General features: G+C 39.3%; 1 protein-coding gene across 1 annotated transcript; it reads right to left on the reverse strand.

Annotated features, from left to right (window-relative positions):
* Positions 1–1,363: 1,363 nt before the first annotated feature.
* Positions 1,364–8,067, reverse strand: LOC140230656 (neurotrypsin-like). Its single transcript, XM_072310797.1, has 5 exons — positions 8,013–8,067; positions 6,872–7,192; positions 4,825–5,154; positions 2,864–3,187; positions 1,364–1,395 (listed from the first exon to the last, which is right to left on the reverse strand). Exons 1-5 carry the CDS (start codon positions 8,065–8,067, stop codon positions 1,364–1,366), a joined length of 1,062 nt encoding a protein of 353 aa, XP_072166898.1.
* Between the last annotated feature and the right edge of the window lie 11,110 nt (positions 8,068–19,177).

Raw genomic sequence — 19,177 nt, forward strand, 5'->3', positions numbered from 1 at the left:
ATATTCATGACTTACTTATGTTAAGGAGATATTTATTATAAAGCAATGCTTATCAAATTTACAGAAAAAAGACATCAAAACTTTCAAATACCCCTCCCACACCCAACTACAATATCAAGTCATCTCTTGAAGTAATGTATTTTCTGTTTGAATTTCTTGTATGCATGTCATTTTGTATTGCGCAGTAAAGTATTATTATTATAGTAGCTGCGCAATATAAATATCCTTTATTATTATTATTATCACAAAAAAAAATGTAATACACATTCGATGGAGCGTAAAGTGCATGGGTAAGATTACAGAGAAATACTAAATTCGTTCTCATTTTATATAGTTGCCCCTGTTCCACACCTTCCCCGGCCAGAAAAGTGGATAAAATGCTATCACCCCATCCCCTACCCAAAATATTGCTTTTTTTCGAAAAATATACATTCGAAGAGTACAAGAAAAAAAGTTCAGCACCTAGAGTCAACCGATGTCATGAGTACACATGGTATATGGGTGCCACTTAAAATGACCAGTATGTGGGAGAAATTTCATAATTTGACCATGTAGTTCTGCCTCTCCACCGCTCCGACTGTGTTGTAGTATTCCTTCAGGTAAAGGCGCTGCAGCTTGGCAACAGGAGTAGTGTGCCTTCCCACGAGTCTCTGTGTTCCCATGCGAGTGGAAAACGGAAAACGTCGAAGGACGTAATTGTCCGCAACATCCGTAGCTGTCCGTAAATATCCGTAAGCGGAGGAAACTGTTGTGATACGTGAACTTGCGGTTAATTTCGGATACTTACGGTGGACGTCAGCGAACGCAAACGGACGAAGGTAATTTTTTTTTGCGGATGGTCGGCGTCCAAGCCACGGGTAGCTACGTTCAGTTACGGATAGTTACGATTGGTTACGGCTACTTGCGTAAGTTTGCGTCCGTGGCGTCCCTCTGCGAAATTTTGAACATTTCAAAATTTCGCATGTTCGGCGACGTCATTTTGCGTTTCTTTACGGATGAGTTACGGACAGTTACGTCTACATACGTCCCTGCGGATGCCTGCGTCCACGCTGCGTCCCCCTGCGTCCACTCATTCGTATCTATCCGCGGCGGACGTAATCCATCGTAAAGCACTGTGTGACTGGGGCAATAGCTCGGAGGTGGCTGCGGATAACCTACGGGTTGTGCGTTTCCTGTTGATGGCGGATAGTTTTCCAACTGCAAACAATCCGCTGATTGCGGATCACCGAACGATTGCGGATCGCCTACCGATTGCGGATGGTTTGGTAGTTGAGTCGGGTTAAAAAATGTTGCAGTGGTGCCGTTGGAATTCATTGCGTCATTGACAGTTAATGCTGCCGAGTCTTCTGACATGTCTGCGGAACTATTTTGCGGTCTCCTCCTCCTTACGGATATCTTTGCGAATATGGCGCAGGGAAGTATCAGCGTGCAAAACACAATTACATATATCTTATAGGATCTGAATCCAGCGGGTCCTAGAAATCGTTGAAATAAAGTAAAACAAACAGAAAGGACAATAGATGATAACTTTAATCCTTTGAGAGAGACACTCAATACGGAAAATTCGGAGATATGAAATTATAACAGATAATGACTAGCGACAGCTTAAATGATCTAACGTGACCTTTAATGAAAAGTTTGAGTCTCTCTTGCAAAGAATTGCTAATATTATGCTCTGTAAAGAAAATCAAACAAAGTGCACCAAAGTGACATAATTTGTATGTAAACGCAATGGAATAGGCTTTTTTTTTACACTTAAAGAGAAAGAGAGAAAACACACTCACATACACACACTTACACAAACACAATCTAACTTAAGACTCGCCGCAAATACCACGCCCCATTTAATTGATTCTAACTATATAGAGATGTTCAATTTTGAGGATCAAAGAAGATAAAGACTGAGTTTCATGGAATCCATTTTCAATGGAAGGTGGTGCACATTCCCTCATCTTGTAATACTCTTTATCACCACTCAGTGAGTGGTGACTTGTATATTATCATATTCTTACCATGTTGTATTGTTTAGACAATCGTTTTCTGAGGCCACTGTCCTCGTCAAGCGTTTGTTTAATATAATGATGCTCTCCTGTATTTCTGTCACTTCAAGAGTTGCTTAACTTATCTTTGAAAGACAGACATATGCGAGATCCTGTTTTAGGAAAATGTTTTAGAAAAATAGGATCCCGCATATGCATTGTGTTATAGAAAATGCTGGAAATTTGAATTAATCATTTATCTGTTTTAAATGTCAGATTCAAATTATACTGTGCTCAATTATTTCGATCAACTGACTTTGTATTTCATTAATGTACGAAAAAAAAAAATCATAAATGAAAAAAATCAAATAAAAATATGCTAAGCCAGGTTACATTGTTTCCATAAAGAGGCGAGTCAAGTGGATTTTAGTTTTGTAGAAATGAAAATAAATAAGGAATTATGTTTTTTTTTTTTACTTTTACATACGTGCCATCACAAACCGCGCGTAGTAGTCTTCTCATGCAGCGTTGACTACACAAAACTATTTTGTCCTATTTTTACTCCCTCTCACTGACGTGCTTAACTATTATAGCACACATATGTTGGGTGAACTTGTTATTAAAGATAATCCAGTTTTATTTATAGATTTCACGGTTTCCTGAATCTACGCCGAAACAGTTAATGAAATATGGTGCTCATATTCATTTCAAAGACCCACTTAGATACATTTTTGAAGAGGGATTTACCATTATAAACCACATCTAAGATTTATTTTGAATATCTTCGCTAAAAAGAGGGAGAGGGAGAGAGAAAAAAAAATATGGGACTCGGGCTACTCCAAGATATACTCCAAGTGTAAGATCTACATGAACAAAAGACATACCGTAAGAGGTGAACTCGCAGCGAACCCCAACGTCTTCGGTGTGATCGCAGCCAGTGCTGCTAAAATTGACGTACAGGCAATTCTCCACTGAAGACTCGTCCCCGTCACACGACAAGCTGTTTATGTGAATAGCGCCATCACCTGGTCCGAAGTACTCTAACGCCACATCGACATCATCGTAGCCCAGCTGGTCGCAGACGACTTCGGCCTCGGTTGACGACCAGGTGTTGTCGCAGATCGTGCCCCACGAGTTATCGTGAAAGATTTCGACCCGGCCAGCCTGTGGTGATGGCCCGTCCACCAGACGAACGTCGTATTCTTGCGCTGCAGAAGTTAATCTGTTAGGACATTTTCTTTTAAACACACTTCAGAGATGGAGCGAGGAATGCAACAATGCGTAAGGGAGTGGCACAATGGATGATTTAAAAGAAAAAAAAAACTGAAACCAAACAACTTTTAGCTGTATATTAATAACATTTCATTTTAGATACTTTACCAAACTCAGTCCAGTCCTTTATTTAACACTGTTCAATGGTTTCCACCACTTGTACACATTTTCGTCATATTCATAGCTAATTTCAGCAAAAAATGTCGTATGTGTTTTGTAAAATGAACTCTTTCAGTTTTTGAGACGCATATTCTTTTTTTTTATTATGAATAAAAAGTGAATTGAATTGAATCGAACAGGAGTGTTTCACATACCCCACAGAAATAACTTTTGTGACCTTTGTTAGTGACCACTCTCATAAACAGTGACAGAAGTTAGTGTAGCAATACAACTGCGAAATAATTTTTTTAGATTTTTTACATTAAAATGTGGCATGGTTTAGATGAGGAGCAGTTACTTTTCTGTTGCGTGTACATCAGTTATATTAAACATTGTCAAGCAATACAATAAATCGAGCCAAATCAAATCAAACTTTCAAAACCCTTCCTCATAAGATAGACATCATTTTTTTTAAAAAAAGACATGTTATATGCGAATACAAAATAAAACACAAAAGCAATATTATCAAATTCGGCCAACTTTTTCTAGTATCTAGGGTATGATTATTAACGAAGCAATAAAAAAGATCTCATTATTCTTTAACATTTCATTTCATCATGTTTTGTACATGTATTTCAGGGGAATTCAGGCGCAAACATTTAAATAGATTTTTTTTTCCTTGGGAAGAAGGGTCAATGGCAAGATCTAATGTATTTTTTTTTTTGGGGGGGTGGTGGGGTGGTGGGGGTGGAGAGGGTTAGCATGTCAGAGATTGAATGACCTGTCAATTTCCCTAGGTTAATCTACAGGAGGAACTATCTGGGGTTGAGGCTGGTCTACTACTGTAGGTGCGGCTGCAGCGGCTCGCCTTCTTCCTCTCTCATGATAACGTAATAGTATTTCACAATACAATGGTTGTGAATTGTAACATCTCTGCAGAAATTAAGAAAACAATGAAATCCATTGTTATCTGGGATATAACATTTCCATTCGGCTCCAATCGAAGCCAACATATCCTATCTCAACAGAGCCTATCAGTCCGCGGTAGTCGCATTGGAAAGTATCAGAACATAGCTGCACGTATACCAAATCGGGGATACCGATCGTAAAGGTCGTGTTAGATCGGGAGTACCAATCATGCACTCAGTCGGGATAATCCTATCGGCTTGAAATAGACCAATCGAGATCTTATCGCATCCAAGCGTCCTAACTCGTGATAGACTCGGTTCCCCTTACGTGGACTTTTAGATGAGTTTAACAAAACTTCCACGATCAGTAACGAATGCCCGATCGTGGCGTCGTACACAGTGGGAAAGCAGCATAATTACTGAATGGAATTCTCTCGATTAATGCCTGTGTACAGGATCTACTATGGGTGGTTGTGTATGTGTGTGTGCGTGTGTACATGTGTGAGAGATATGCTGCAAAAACAACTATCGGTACTCTGTCATTCCGCACACCAATCTCTACGTACCATATGGGCCACCACTGCATTCGATGGCAGCTGCACTTTCACTGGAACAGATGCTACCCCAACTACTGTGAGAACAATCTTGGATCCTGGATTCGTATCCAGTGCAATCGACATCTGAGAGGTGATTAGGCCTCTGCTCCACTTCTTGTGTGACGTACGCAAAAGTGAACGCGACGCCATCAAACCCGAGCTGACGACAGGCCATCGTGGCGTCTTTCGTGAACCAGCTCGGATCGTCGCGAATTGTCCCCCACTCACTCCCATGGTAGATCTCAACTCGACCTTCCCTCGGTGTCGAACCACCCGCAAACCTGAGTTTGCCTTCAACATCTAAGAAAATAAGTTAACATGTACAGTTCGGTTAGAGCAGGGGGTGTTCGGAAAGGAAGAGAGATAGAGATGGGAAAATATCTTTATGTGAGTTCTGTAATCTTTATAAGTAATCAGGACAATAGCATGTATGAACGTGAAATTGATATTTCTCTTTATCATCATTATCAACTTGGTTAAAATAGTAAATAAAGCGATTGAATTAAGTAATATTTTGTACATAGGCCTAGATATGAAATACATTTATGAAAAATCTTTAGCTGGCATTCACGTAAAAATTGGTCTGTTGAACATGTTTTCCTGTCACCCGAGTATTGTATAGGGGTTTATAAGAGGGGAAAAAAATGTTGTCGGAACAGACAAAGAGTCGCAACCTGAGAAACTTATATTGCATGGAAGTCAGTCATAATAACTCCTATTAAAATGGACTCCAGTGCAACTGCTGTCCATCTCAATAAAGGCATGCAACAGCGAAAGTAGGTATCATCTATGTTTGTGTACACAGTGTGTTTCTAAAAAAAGGTAACACGAGTTCAAAGGTCAGCCATATAAAGAATACTTGTTTTATTCTTGTGATTTGTTTATCAAAGTACAAAGTAACTCATCTGCTTTCATTTGACATCTTATTTGCGTCAACATTGTCAGGGTCACTGAGGTAGGGTCCATCGAAGGAGAAGGGTACAAAACCTACTTTTTCCAAGTTTTTGGTTTGTCGGGTACAAAACCGTCATGAGATCGATGTCCTTCGTCATGATCCCGCAATGGTTAGAAGACTACAGAAGAGCAGTGCAAGACATGCAATGTCGTTCAAAGCTTTGTGTCGACAGGGGAGGTGGACACGTCGAAGGTGTTGGCCCATAAAAGGTAAGGGTTGAATGATATCACACATTTTTAAGATTTCAAACAGAAAAGAAACTACGATTTGATTATTTCTTAAAGCGTTATTCCGGGATCTGATTGGTAAAAACTTGGAAAAAAATGGATATTGTACCTATTACCTTCAAGAGCATCTAATTCAGTGACCGATGGTAGTACTTTTACAAGCTTGGTGTCAAATGAAAGCCAGAGAGTTGCTCTCTTATCCCAATTAACCATAACGATTTCAAACTTTCCATTTTTGAAATGCCTGACCTTTGAACTTGTGTTACCTTTGTTTAGGAACACACTGTATAATATGTCAAAGGGATGCAAATTGTGATATCCTCTTGAGTTTGTTGTATCCGGTAAATTTACGAAATTTTGTGGATTGGAAGGAGAAAGATTTTTTTTTTTTTGCAATAAACAAAATAATACTCATTGCTTTATGAGGGCCCTTCATTTCTTTACTCTTTATGTGCCATGGCGTAAACCACAATGTGTGTTACATTATTTTTTTTTCTTTGATACAGTGATGACGTTTAGATTGTTTCAATTGATCTTCTTCAAAGGTTATGGCGAAAAAAAAAATAATTCCCGGTGCTATCATTTCCATTCACACCTTTGACAGTATTCACTGTCAATATTTGAAGGCAGATTTTCTTTGTACAGTAAATTTCTTTGTGTGACGCTTTTATTCCTCAAAATGTCCAGAGTGTGAATCTTCACACTCATAAATTCGAGCGTTTTCACATATCCGAATATGTGAACACAGTGTGAACACATTGTGGGGCATATGTGTTATTTCCAGCAGGTTTGTATCATTTAGACTTACAAAAAAAGTAGAGTTTGTATTGCTGACCTATGCCATCACTGCAAACAACTCCTGCATCCTCATTGTGTCCGCACCTAAAGTCGGTACTTTCCGAATACCAGCACTCCAGAAGCCCGCTCTCGTATCCCGAACATGAGACTGTTGCAATTGCCTGCGAAGAGTTTCCTTCACCGAAGAAGGCGCTCTTTGTAGATGTTAGGGCCTCTGGGGAACCGAGCTGCCGACACACTACGTGCGCATCCTGTAGGTCCCAGCTATCGTCACAGACCGTAGCCCACCGGGAGTTATGGTAAACCTCGACTCGCCCCTCATGACTTACATGTCCACCCATGAGACGAACACTACCCTCTAAAAAAGAAGACAGTGAGTTGAAATGCAGCACTCGACGGTCACGGCAAAGCTTGTGTTCATGTAACCTCATATCGAGATAGGCTACTTAAATATTATAGAATTTCGTTGTCTATTTCGTACGCTGACCGCGCCATTCACAATTTGAAATACCCCATAGCACCATGAAGATAGCCATTCCTTTTCGATTTTCGATTATTCAATTACGCACTTCTATCAAACAATGTAACATTTATATGATCCAAATTAGAATGCCCAATATAGGCAGCATTATATTTCATGGGAATGCGAGGGAAGATCTTTTTAGCATTTAAATTCGCACGTTACAACTTGAATTTGAACTTGAGTAAGTTTATTGAATTGGGCAAAGGTTGGCGAATAGGTAGCGGAACAGAAGCTGACATTTCCATGAAAGAATGGCTAGCACAGCTGTCATACAACAGGTCGAAAGGAGCAACCTCGATTCTACCACTCGAGAGAAAGATAGAGAGAAAAAAATATGTTCGGCGTTATAGACACACCAAGACGATTTATTTTAGAAATGATGTTGATAGAAATATTGTTCACGTTTTGCAAATTGTTTTGTATATTTAACAATAACCAACATTGATTATACTGATTAACATTTTTTTTTTTTTTACATTGATTATTTCCCCTCACATTTTAGAGCTATCTTGAAGCTCTAGTGCTATAGGTTTTTGTTTCATGTGCAATTTAATGGTAAATAGTGCCTTTGAGCTCGCGGCGCAATTGATAACGGAATATATTAATTACTTACCATCGAGGATATTAATACCCTTTGTCGAAACCTTTTACTTACCGTAAGAAGCAAGGGACGTCTTTAGGAAAACAAGAAATGTGACAAATCTCCACATTGCTTTGGTTAAAAGATGTTTTGCAGAACTGCTGTTTGTCCTCTTCTTACTGGTGCTTATAAGACGTAAGGAATACGTTTCACCCGGATGATTATTATGACGAAAGATCATATTTATTTTTACATACATACGACGAACCTTCATTAGTAGCCGATTGGACTTTGACCCCCAAGGAAAATAAAGAAGGCACCGATGCGTATAAGGTGACACGAAATCTTTATCTAGTTTTTGTATTATTTTCTTTCATCAACGAGCTTATCTCAGCTTAGCGTTGACATGACGTATGACAGATTTTATAATGGCCCGAAATTAGTTGGAGATAGCAGTACGGTAAATATAAAGAATACGGGACAGCATTATTTGAGAGAGCTATTTGTTCTTTAATGCAACTGATGATAATCGAAAATTACCGACTATCATAAGCAAATATTCTCTTTAATAATACAAGCACTACAAGTGTCAAATGACCCCGGGAAAGACGACAAATAGAAACTGCAGTTTTATGGTCTGTGATGGACGACATCTTTCTGTCTCTGTCTGTCTGTCTGTCTGTCTGTCTGTCTTTCTCTTTCCAGGCCTCTATTAAAGTCAGTTTTGAATATGATTCAACGAAGTCTTCATAAAAAGGAGTCATGCTGTTCGATCGATTAAGCATTATTGTGGCTCTTAAAACTGTCAAAATATTTTGTCAAAAGGAAAGACAGGGTTGGTTGAACTAAACATTTCTCCTACTTTGTCCAGATAATTACGACCATTGTCTTGATAAGCTGAGTAAAATAGCGTAATCTTCTGGTATCGGAGGTATTTAACCCAGTAATCTCCGGATTCTTTTTTAACTACTTTCGCTGAAGAAATTATTCCCGTATTCTTGAATTGGCAACAATTGAATTGGTAGAATGTTTGGAACTAGATAATGTCTTTAAATAGCATAAGAAAAGGGAAGATCGCCAATTTTTGTACAGAAACGTTAGACTCAATAATAGATTGACCAGTTGCGAGGCTTTAAAAAGATGTAGGCAGCTCACAATCGAAACTATGATACATATACAAGCAAAATGAAACAGATTCTTTTCTAACCCCAACTCATAATAAGATATATATATAATACATATGAATCATCAATAGTGATCATGATGCAGAAATACAGAGCCACACCATAAAAATAATTATGGCTTCTTGGGCTTGATATTATTGAGCTGCAGAAACAAAGAGATATTTGATGTTTTATACGCAGTTCCAGGATTTTTTTTTTTTGTTTTTGTTTAGAAATGTTCTACTCTTCGCTTTAATTACACAGGCATATGACTGTCTACTTGTTTTCTTTTTTTTCTTTCATAATTTAACTTTTCAATTTTTAATTTCAAATGATTTTATTTCCATATAAAATACTACAAAGCCATTACACTCAGCAAAAAACAAGAAGAAAGTAAACACTTTTTCAAGTTCACCTTTCTCATAGATTATTTGGCTATTACAAAAAATAATTGTTGAATATACCAAACTAAAGGTAATTGAATCGGCTATCATCCTACTAGGTCAATAAAAGGGAAACTTTATGCATGAGTGACCACATTCATTTTTACTTCCAAGGCACAAAAGTAAAAATGGCAAAAATGGACAAGTTGTTATTCAAACGTATGTGGTCTCTCATGTAACAATGAAACAAAAGACATTTTCAACACAGTAAGAAATGCAAATAAATTTGCAAAAATCAACCTATGATCTCTATGATGTCTTGCAAAATCAACCTATGATTTCTATAATGTCTCTGTAACCCTCCAAAGATAAAGAAAAGCAAAAAGAAAATAATGGAGGAAAATGAAGAATCTTCTGTCAATTTTATATTCAAAACATAATATAAGAGACGAAGCAATGGTAACAAAGATGGTACAAAATTTGAAATGTTATTCCAAATAAAAAACATTTGAAATGATATTTGGTTCTGGTATATGAATAATGATATTTATATCACACGATATGATATTTGTATCACACGATATTTACAGAACGCCCTCGGAAATTTGCACTTTGTTCATTCTTAATGTCCTTTTCATTTAAGTAGTATTTTTACTTATACGATCATTACTGGTCCCTGTCATTGATGATTATCTACTTACCTTGGCAAAGCAATGGGCTCTTTAATCAGTGATTATGAACCCTACCCCATAGTTTTTGTCTGCCGTGGTTGCCCCTCGTGACACTGCAACGACGGGGTCCCTCTGGAATTTATTGTCATACCGTTCCTCTGTTTGTTAAAAGAATTTTGTTCGAGAATGCGGGCATGTGAGTTCGATTTGCAAATTCTTGTTTCGTGTAAGCCTCTGCTTATAAACAACCCAGTATTTGCCTGGGTCGTTGTATCATGGACTCATATATAATCAAACGATCTGATTTTTTTTTCTCATTACTATTATCCTTATAAGTTTTGTGATGCGCCTTGAACAAGGCTAATACCAATAAAGAGGTCCGCAGCAAGTTATCGCTCTCAGATCAAGACATGGCTTCCCAATCGTGGTCTTTTGCAACGTTGTTGTGATGGTTTGGGTGCGATCTGCCAGGAATGGAGCGGAACATTTGATTGTCATGATGTGGTGATTGGGTTGAGTCGTGACAAATTGGGACCTTGTCCGGGAAAATGAACAGACAAGCCGTTTTCTTTCGCATGTTCCATGCGGATTGTGGTGAGGACTCTCACGTCTGGTTGTACACGTGTGCTGTAAGTACGTAGTGTATAGCGTCGATGGTGTATAGGCTCATGTCGTATCGGGCCTATGTACCTGCTTGCATGTAGGTTCTGTTAGGCCTCATGCGTTTTGGTGAGGACTCTCACGTTTGGCTGTACACGTTTGTTTTTAGTATGTAGACAAGTGTATAGCGTCGATGACAGGCTTATGTATTGGGCCTGCATTGTTTGCATGTTGGTTTTGACAGGCCACATGCGTTTTGGTGAAGATTTTCACGTTTGGTTGTGCACATTATTGTGTATAACATTTTTATGCTGCGTAGGCTTTGGCAGTCATTGACTGTGTTTGTAGTTTTCAGACTACATTTTGTGTGAAGGCCTAGTGCAGATTTTGGTGAAGACTCTCACGTTTGGTTGTGCACGTTGTGTATAACATTTATGCTGCGTAGGCTTTGGCAGTCATTGACTGTGTTTGTAGTTTTCAGACTACATTTTGTGTGAAGGCCTAGTGCAGATTTTGGTGAGGATTCTCACGTTTGGAACGTTTGTCGTTTTTGCATGAAGGTCTTGTGTAGACCGATTCAGTTGTGTGCGTATATAGTGCATAGCGTGGGTATTGCGCATTGGGCTCGCACGTGTTTTGTAGTCGCAGACGGTCGGTCTAGCGCGTCGTGTGTAGGGCTAGTGCAGTTTGTGAGTGTGCGTATGCTGGATGTGTATGTGTGGGGGCTTGCGTACACATTGGCTACGGGTCACGCCGAATTTTCTGGAAGATTAGCCTCGGTTAAAGGCTTTGATATATTTTCCTTAGTTTGCACAATCGTGCTATGTGGTCGTTTGTAGTGAGTGTGTATACTCATTCTATGTCCTTAGATCACATGCTAATGTGATGCCGTGGTGTTCTGATTGTATGCCTGATTCGAAGGCTTAGGGATTTTGATGTTTTCTGCTTATCGTAGAAAATTTTTGCCTGTTCTGCGCGTGTGACTGGGTTCATGCATACATGTGTACTCATATGCAGTGCATTTCTTTTGTTAAGGCTTTGTAGTTTTGTGAGGATTTGTGACTTCTTGCAAGTTTTGATTTTGATATTCCCACAATGGCTGATGTCGTGCAGAGCTTTGTTGATGAACCCACTCAGGAAGGTTTTAATAACCTGAGGAAGGCAGAACTGGTGGAAGTTGCTCGAATTTTAGAAATCCCGATCAAAACATCGGATCGAAAAGCAGAGATCAAGGACACAATTTCGGAGTTTTTTACCAATACTGGTATTTGGCCTGCCTCTTTGTCAGAGGATGAAGCAGGGACAGATGATGGTGAAATTATCACACCTTTGGTAACCCCTGCAGAAAGTGAATTGAAGAAAATTGAGATCCAGCTTCGGATGAAGCAGCTGGAAGTCGAGGCAAAGAAAATAGAACTCGAAATCAAGTCAATCGATGCAAAATCGAATGAACCTTCTTCCAGCAGTTCAGCAAAGTCATCAAAATTTGATGCATTAAGGCAATCTCAGTTGGTGCCGAAATTTCGTGAAGACCGGGTGGAAGAGTTTTTCCAGCACTTTGAAAAAGTGGCTGTGAGTTTGGAATGGCCCAAGGAAGTGTGGCCGACATTGATACAGAGCTCGCTGGTAGGGAAGGCCCAAGAGGTCTATGCGTCTCTCACTATCCAAGAGTGTTCTGACTATGAGAATTTGAAGAGTTCCGTGTTAAGGGCATACGAGTTGGTGCCGGAAGCCCACAGGCAACTGTTTCGGAATTATAGGAGAAGGGATGATCAGACATTCGTTGATTTTGTACAACACAAGCAGACCCATTTTGAACACTGGTTAAGGTCGTCTGGTGTTGATGATTTCCACAAACTGAAAGAGTTGGTATTGTTAGAGGAGGTGAAGAGGTGTGTTCACCCAGATCAGCGGCAGTACCTGGAGGAAAGGGAAGTGAATGGTGCCAGGAGAGCTGCTGTCCTCCTTGATGAGTATGTGCTTACCCACAAGGGTACTTTCAAACTTTCTTCAAGCAAGAAAGGAGGCCAGGGTGTGCCAAGAAGAGGAGCTGTTGCTCCAAGCATTCCCAAGCCCGATCTTGATCAAAAGCCGAACAAGGCTTGCTTCTATTGCAAGAAGGACGGACATGTGATGTCAGCTTGCTGGAAGTTGAAGAAGAAGCGAGAAAAAGAGGGGATTAGCAACCCCAAAGCATTGCCAGATGCTTTTGCTATCACTCGCACAGAGCATCTGCCATCGTTTGAACGGGTGGCAGAGAATTACAGACCTTTCATATCTTCAGGGTATGTTAGTTTGACGCCTGATAGTGAGCAGGTTCAGGTTCACATTTTGAGGGATACAGGAGCATCACAGAGTCTCCTGTGTGCAAAGACATTGCCATTTTCGGTTGAATCTTCTGTGAATTCGGAAGTGTTTGTGAGGGGAGTTGAAGGTGGGAGTGTCCGAGTGCCTCTTCATAATATTGAATTGAAGAGCGATCTTGTCAGTGGCTCAGTTGTAGTAGGTATTTTGCCTACATTGCCAGTCGAAGGTGTCACCTTATTGCTCGGCAATGATATCGCTGGAGAGAAGGTTTTGCCTCACTTTCTCCCAAGTAAGACACCCGTGGTTGACGAAGCCACAGAGAAATTGGTTCAGGATATGCCTGATGTGTTTCCCTCATGTGCTGTTACCAGGTCAATGGCTCGTGAACTGGAGAAAGAGGAGCAAGAGGATATCTTGGCTGATACTTTCTTCTCTAGACTTGAAGAGTCTAACAGCAGTGATGATGCACATATGGACCATGGTCAAATGTCAGAGATTTCTCGTCAGAGTCTGGTTGAATTGCAGGGCAAAGACCCTGAAATAGTGCGTCTTGCACAGTCACTTGTACCTGATAGGAGGAAGAGGAGAAGACTCTGTCATGTCAACATGCTAAAGGAGTATGTTGAAAATGTAGAAGAGGCTAATGAAAAGCCTGTTGCTACGGTTGGAATCGGTTGTGAAGTGGATGGTGAAGACAGTGAGAGTGATGATGTGGAAATTCCGCAGTTGATGTTGAAGAATTCTGAGGTGTTAGCAAATCTATCTGACACATTATCTCATCTTCCAGGAGTAGAGAGAGCTCAGGTGATGGATGTAGTCCATGAGTATGAACACCTCTTCAGTGATGTACCAGGTCGTACTAGTGTGGTGGTGCATGATGTTGATGTGGGGGACTCCTCCCCTGTCAAGCAACACCCATATCGTGTGAATCCATTGAAAATGGATGTTCTGAGGAAGGAAGTTCAATACATGCTTGAACATGACCTTATTGAGCCCAGTAAGAGTGGATGGAGTTCTCCCTGTGTGTTGGTTCCAAAGCAGGATGGTTCTTTGCGTTTCTGTACGGATTACAGGTTGCTCAATTCGAAAACAAAGTCAGACTCGTACCCTTTGCCCCGCATCGATGATTGTATTGATCGCGTAGGGAATGCCAAATACGTCAGTAAGTTTGACCTTTTGAAGGGGTACTGGCAGGTTCCCCTCAGTGAAAGAGCGAAAGAACTGTCTGCATTCGTGACTCCTGACGGATTCTTCCAATACAAAGTGATGCCGTTCGGGATGAAGAACGCGCCCGCTACATTCCAGAGACTCATCAACACCGTCACGTCTGGCTTGGTGGGATGCGAGGCGTATCTCGACGACATCATAGTGTACAGCCATACATGGGAGGACCACCTTCTGAGAGTCAGAGCACTGTTTGACCGCTTGACCAGTGCCAACCTTACGGTGAACTTGAGGAAATGTGAGTTCGCCCGAGCAAAAGTCGTGTTCCTGGGTCACATTGTGGGACATGGTTCTGTCAAGCCTGTTGAAGCAAAGGTGGAGACGATCCTGAACTTTCCCCGCCCACAGAGTAAGCGAGAGCTGAGACGATTTCTGGGCATGACTGGCTATTATCGGAAGTTCTGCCATAATTTCGCTGATGCTGCAACACCGCTCACCAACATGTTGCGGAAAGACTCGCAGTTCGACTGGTCAGATGACTGTCAAGTTGCTTTCAACCGGCTGAAGGCAATGCTAGCGAGTTCTCCGGTTCTTGCAGCGCCGAACTTCGACAAGCAGTTCATTCTTATGGTGGACGCGAGTGACACAGGAGGAGGAGGAGCCCTGATGCAGAAGGACGACAACGGAGTTGACCATCCCGTCGCGTACATGTCCAGAAAATTCAACAAACATCAGCGACGGTACTCCACTGTCGAGAAGGAGACGTTAGCGCTCGTCATGGCTCTTCGTCATTTTGACGTGTATCTGAACACTACAAAGTATCCAGTGCTGGTGTACACAGACCACAATCCGCTTGTGTTCCTGTCGCGAATGAGGAACAAAAATGGACGCCTAACCAGATGGGCGCTAGTGCTACAGGAGTACAACCTCGTGATACAGCACGTACGTGGAAAAGACAATGTCATTGCAGACGCTTTGTCCCGTGGATAAGATAGAAGTACGCATATTTCCACGGATAGGACAAAAGGACACAGATGTGCTTATTATCCATAGATAATAAGACTGGTAATGACTTGGAAACATGAACAATACGAGACAAAAGAAATGTGTTTCCATGCATTTGTAAGAAAATTATATTTCTCATGTTGAAAAAAAAGAGTGTTATTGATTGCTTTGAAATGATGACACAAACATTGTGTACACTACTTTAATTTATTCTTTTTGTTCTTGTCTGCAGGGAAAAAGACAGCATGTTTTCCAAATTGTCATGATTTTTGCACCAAAACAGGGCAAAATCATTTCAAGTGATATAGCATGAGTTTTGCTATGTTTTATGCTTTATATGGTGAAGAAAGGGGTTTTCAGTAATACAGCATATTTTGATACAGGGTATAATGTAGACATTGTATTAATTGGAACTGCAAATTAAGTTGCATTGCTGTTTGCAAAAAGCACACACAAGCACACAAAAGCTGTTGTTGCATTTTTTTCAAATGCTTAATCTGCAAGAGTTGGAATTTGTGGCATCACAGAATTGACCAATTATACACATTTTCCATAGCATAGATATCGACTGAGTGAAATTATGACACTATGATATTCATAATGTTGTGAATGTGTAAGGTTCATGAGACCATACAGGTGTACAGACATAACCAGGTTATATTCATGTGATATCTTGTTTCAGAAACAGAGAGAGTATAACAGGTGTTCATAATTGCATTGTTTTGCTATACGCTAGTCACTGTACATGCATTTATTGTCTTGAGGAACAAAGCTTTACGGTATTTGAACAGAAGTGTCAAGAAATTAGAAATGTAGAGATGTTTGTCAGACCAAACAGTTGAGCTGAACGCGTTGTTATGTCAGTTTTCATCAAAGGTCAGATTGCTGCAAGCTCACCATGTAAAAATGGTTACTAAGTATAGTGAATGGAAGATTACTTCTGTTATTGGTGACATAATACAACAACAAAACCGTATAAAGTTCAGTATTCAACCTGCATGATTGTCAGTGTATGCAGGTTAATCAGTGATATGTGTAGCGGTTTTTCTCAAGCATATGCACATCAAGCTAAGAGAGAAGTTTGATATGTCCATACTTATGGTATATTGTTTCATGATACAATTACAGTGTATTTTGTTCTGAACCAGCAGCATTTCTTAGATTTCGACTAGGTGTTGAAATGTTTGGCCATTTGATACTCATAAGCATTTCAGGAAAGCTAAAGAGAATACATGTTTCATGATTTATGACCAAGCAGAAAAAAAAAAAAAAAAGAAGAAAAGAAAACAAGGAATGTTGTGGTTGTAAAGTTTTGCGCGTATACGCACATGCTTGTTCCGAGCAGGTAGTGGATCTATATTTAGACTTAGCCTACGCTCAAGAAAGGTTTTGATAAGGCTCATTAAGTCTGAGCTTGTTTATGTGAAGAATCCACTTTAGTGTATGAACACACAACTGTGCATTTTTATGTATCGTGTTTCGGAACATGTTTGTAACGACTGTTTGCAGTTTGACTGGAAAGTTCTTCCATAACTTCCCGTCTTAAGGGGGGAGATGTGATGCGCCTTGAACAAGGCTAATACCAATAAAGAGGTCCGCAGCAAGTTATCGCTCTCAGATCAAGACATGGCTTCCCAATCGTGGTCTTTTGCAACGTTGTTGTGATGGTTTGGGTGCGATCTGCCAGGAATGGAGCGGAACATTTGATTGTCATGATGTGGTGATTGGGTTGAGTCGTGACAGTTTGCATCACAATGTCAACCTGCCACACAGACACACGCATCTCATAGTTATGCAGTTCTGTTAAAATGTTAATTTGAACAGATTGCAGTTGTGTTAAAATGTTATATAATAGAGATCTGTGTACCGTTGTCAGACACCGGGAAATTTTTTCCAGTTATGTTCTAAGTCTGTAAACACTCTCCTAAAACTTTAAGGCTAAGGCTTTGTAGCCTTTTTCTTTCTCAATAGTGATTCGTTCATCGACCCCAAGAATGTTCACGGCTACTTTTCATTTGTTTGAGCTTACGTGTGGGTAGGTTCTATTTGTATGCTGTTCACATTAATGGTCAGGGTAAGTCGTGGTCACTTACCCTGTGTCCCGGTATGCAGCCTACTACATTGGGATAAAGAACCCTTTGTTTATAATGTGAACAGTCATGTATTACATGTATGCATGACTGTCCCATTAAGTTATCCAGTTAAGTTTTATTCCCACTACATATGATTCTGATTACCTCACAATAATCAAGGAATATAGTTTGATATATTTGATTTCTTCCCTTTTTTGCGTATACATGACTACCTCTTCCGTTTTTGCTACTGTTTACTAAAAAAAAAAAAAAAAACGTTCAACGGTGTTTAGTTGTCCTTTTTGTCCCCTACTTTGAAAATTTATCTGATTTGAGACTAGCAATGTTCAATTCTCATGTTACGACACGATTTGATACGTATGTTTGTATGTATGTTGTCTTTCTGTCTTTCTTTCTCTGTCATCTTCCTTGTGTTTGTCCTCTCTCACCTATCTTCTTTTTCAGAATTCTATGTTTATGTGTATTTGCCTACTCTCTGTACGATTCGCGAAACCGGAATTGTTGATATGCTTTCATTTTGGATTTTATGCTCCTCCTTATGGCTGGTCAACTCAATTCAGCGTTTGATTCCCTTAATGATGATGAACTCTATGATTTGTTTAGATGCTCCCCTACAGAATTAAGTCGGATAAATTCACGTTCTTCTGCTACTTTTGATAACCTCATTGCCAATAATGTTAATTTATCTCCGAAAGATTTATATGATGATTACGATTGTGAATATGATTCCTCCCATATTTCTTCAAAGTATGTTACAGTTGGTCAATTCACAGATCTTGTCAAAAGTTTTTCAGAAAGTACATTTTCAATGTTACATCTGAATATCAGGAGTATAAATAAGCATTTTGATGATTTACAGATATTATTAGGTAATGAAATAAAAAAAAAAATTCTGTAATAGGTTTAACGGAAACATGGTTATCTTCTGATATTAATTTACCATACGCATTAAATGGTTATGAGTTAATTGTCAATAATAGAGTGAATAGGACGGGCGGGGGTGTTGCTTTTTATTTATCACAGAAATTTGAGTTTACTGTTTGTGAGGAATTACAAATTATGAATGATACTATAGAGTCCTTGTTTGTGGAAATTTCCATTCCGCAAAATAAAAACATTATTGTTGGTATTGTTTATAGACCCCCAAGTTCTAATCCTAAAGATTTTTTGAGTTGTATTGTAAATTTATTTAAAAAATCCCCTGTTGGCAAATGAAAATATTTTTATAATGGGTGATTTTAATATTGATTTGATTAAAAATGACGATAATACGTCACAAGAATTTTTTGAAATATTTTTGTCAGCCTCATATTTGCCATTAATTTCGAAACCCACACGTGTTACAAATCATTCCGCCACCCTTCTTGATAATGTTTTCACTAATGTATTGGAAATTCTAAACTCTTCTATTATTTCATCTGATATGACTGATCATTTCCCTATTATAGCGTGTTTTGATCTCGGGTATTCGGTAAATAAATTTGGTTTTTCTCCAACCAGACGTAGAGCTACACCTGAAAATTTGGCTAGCCTTGGTGCTAGCCTAGAAAGGGCTGTTTGTCTAGTGTTTACGATAGTGATGACGTTAATATATCATTTAATAATTTTTCAGGGATAATTAGTAATTATTTAGATGAGTATATATCTAAATCAAAAGATAAGTTAGTTGATTATAAAACATTCCCCAGATTTCCGTGGATATCAAAATCTCTTCTTCGTTCAATCAATAGGAAAAATAGGCTACATTATAAATTCAAAATGGAAAAAACTGAGAAGTCAAAAGAAAAATATACTTTCTATAGAAATACTTTAACTAAGATTATACGGTTAGAAAAGAGGAAATATTATATGTTT

Source organism: Diadema setosum, chromosome 7 (genome assembly GCF_964275005.1).
Source record: "Diadema setosum chromosome 7, eeDiaSeto1, whole genome shotgun sequence".
Classification (NCBI taxonomy): domain Eukaryota; kingdom Metazoa; phylum Echinodermata; class Echinoidea; order Diadematoida; family Diadematidae; genus Diadema; species Diadema setosum.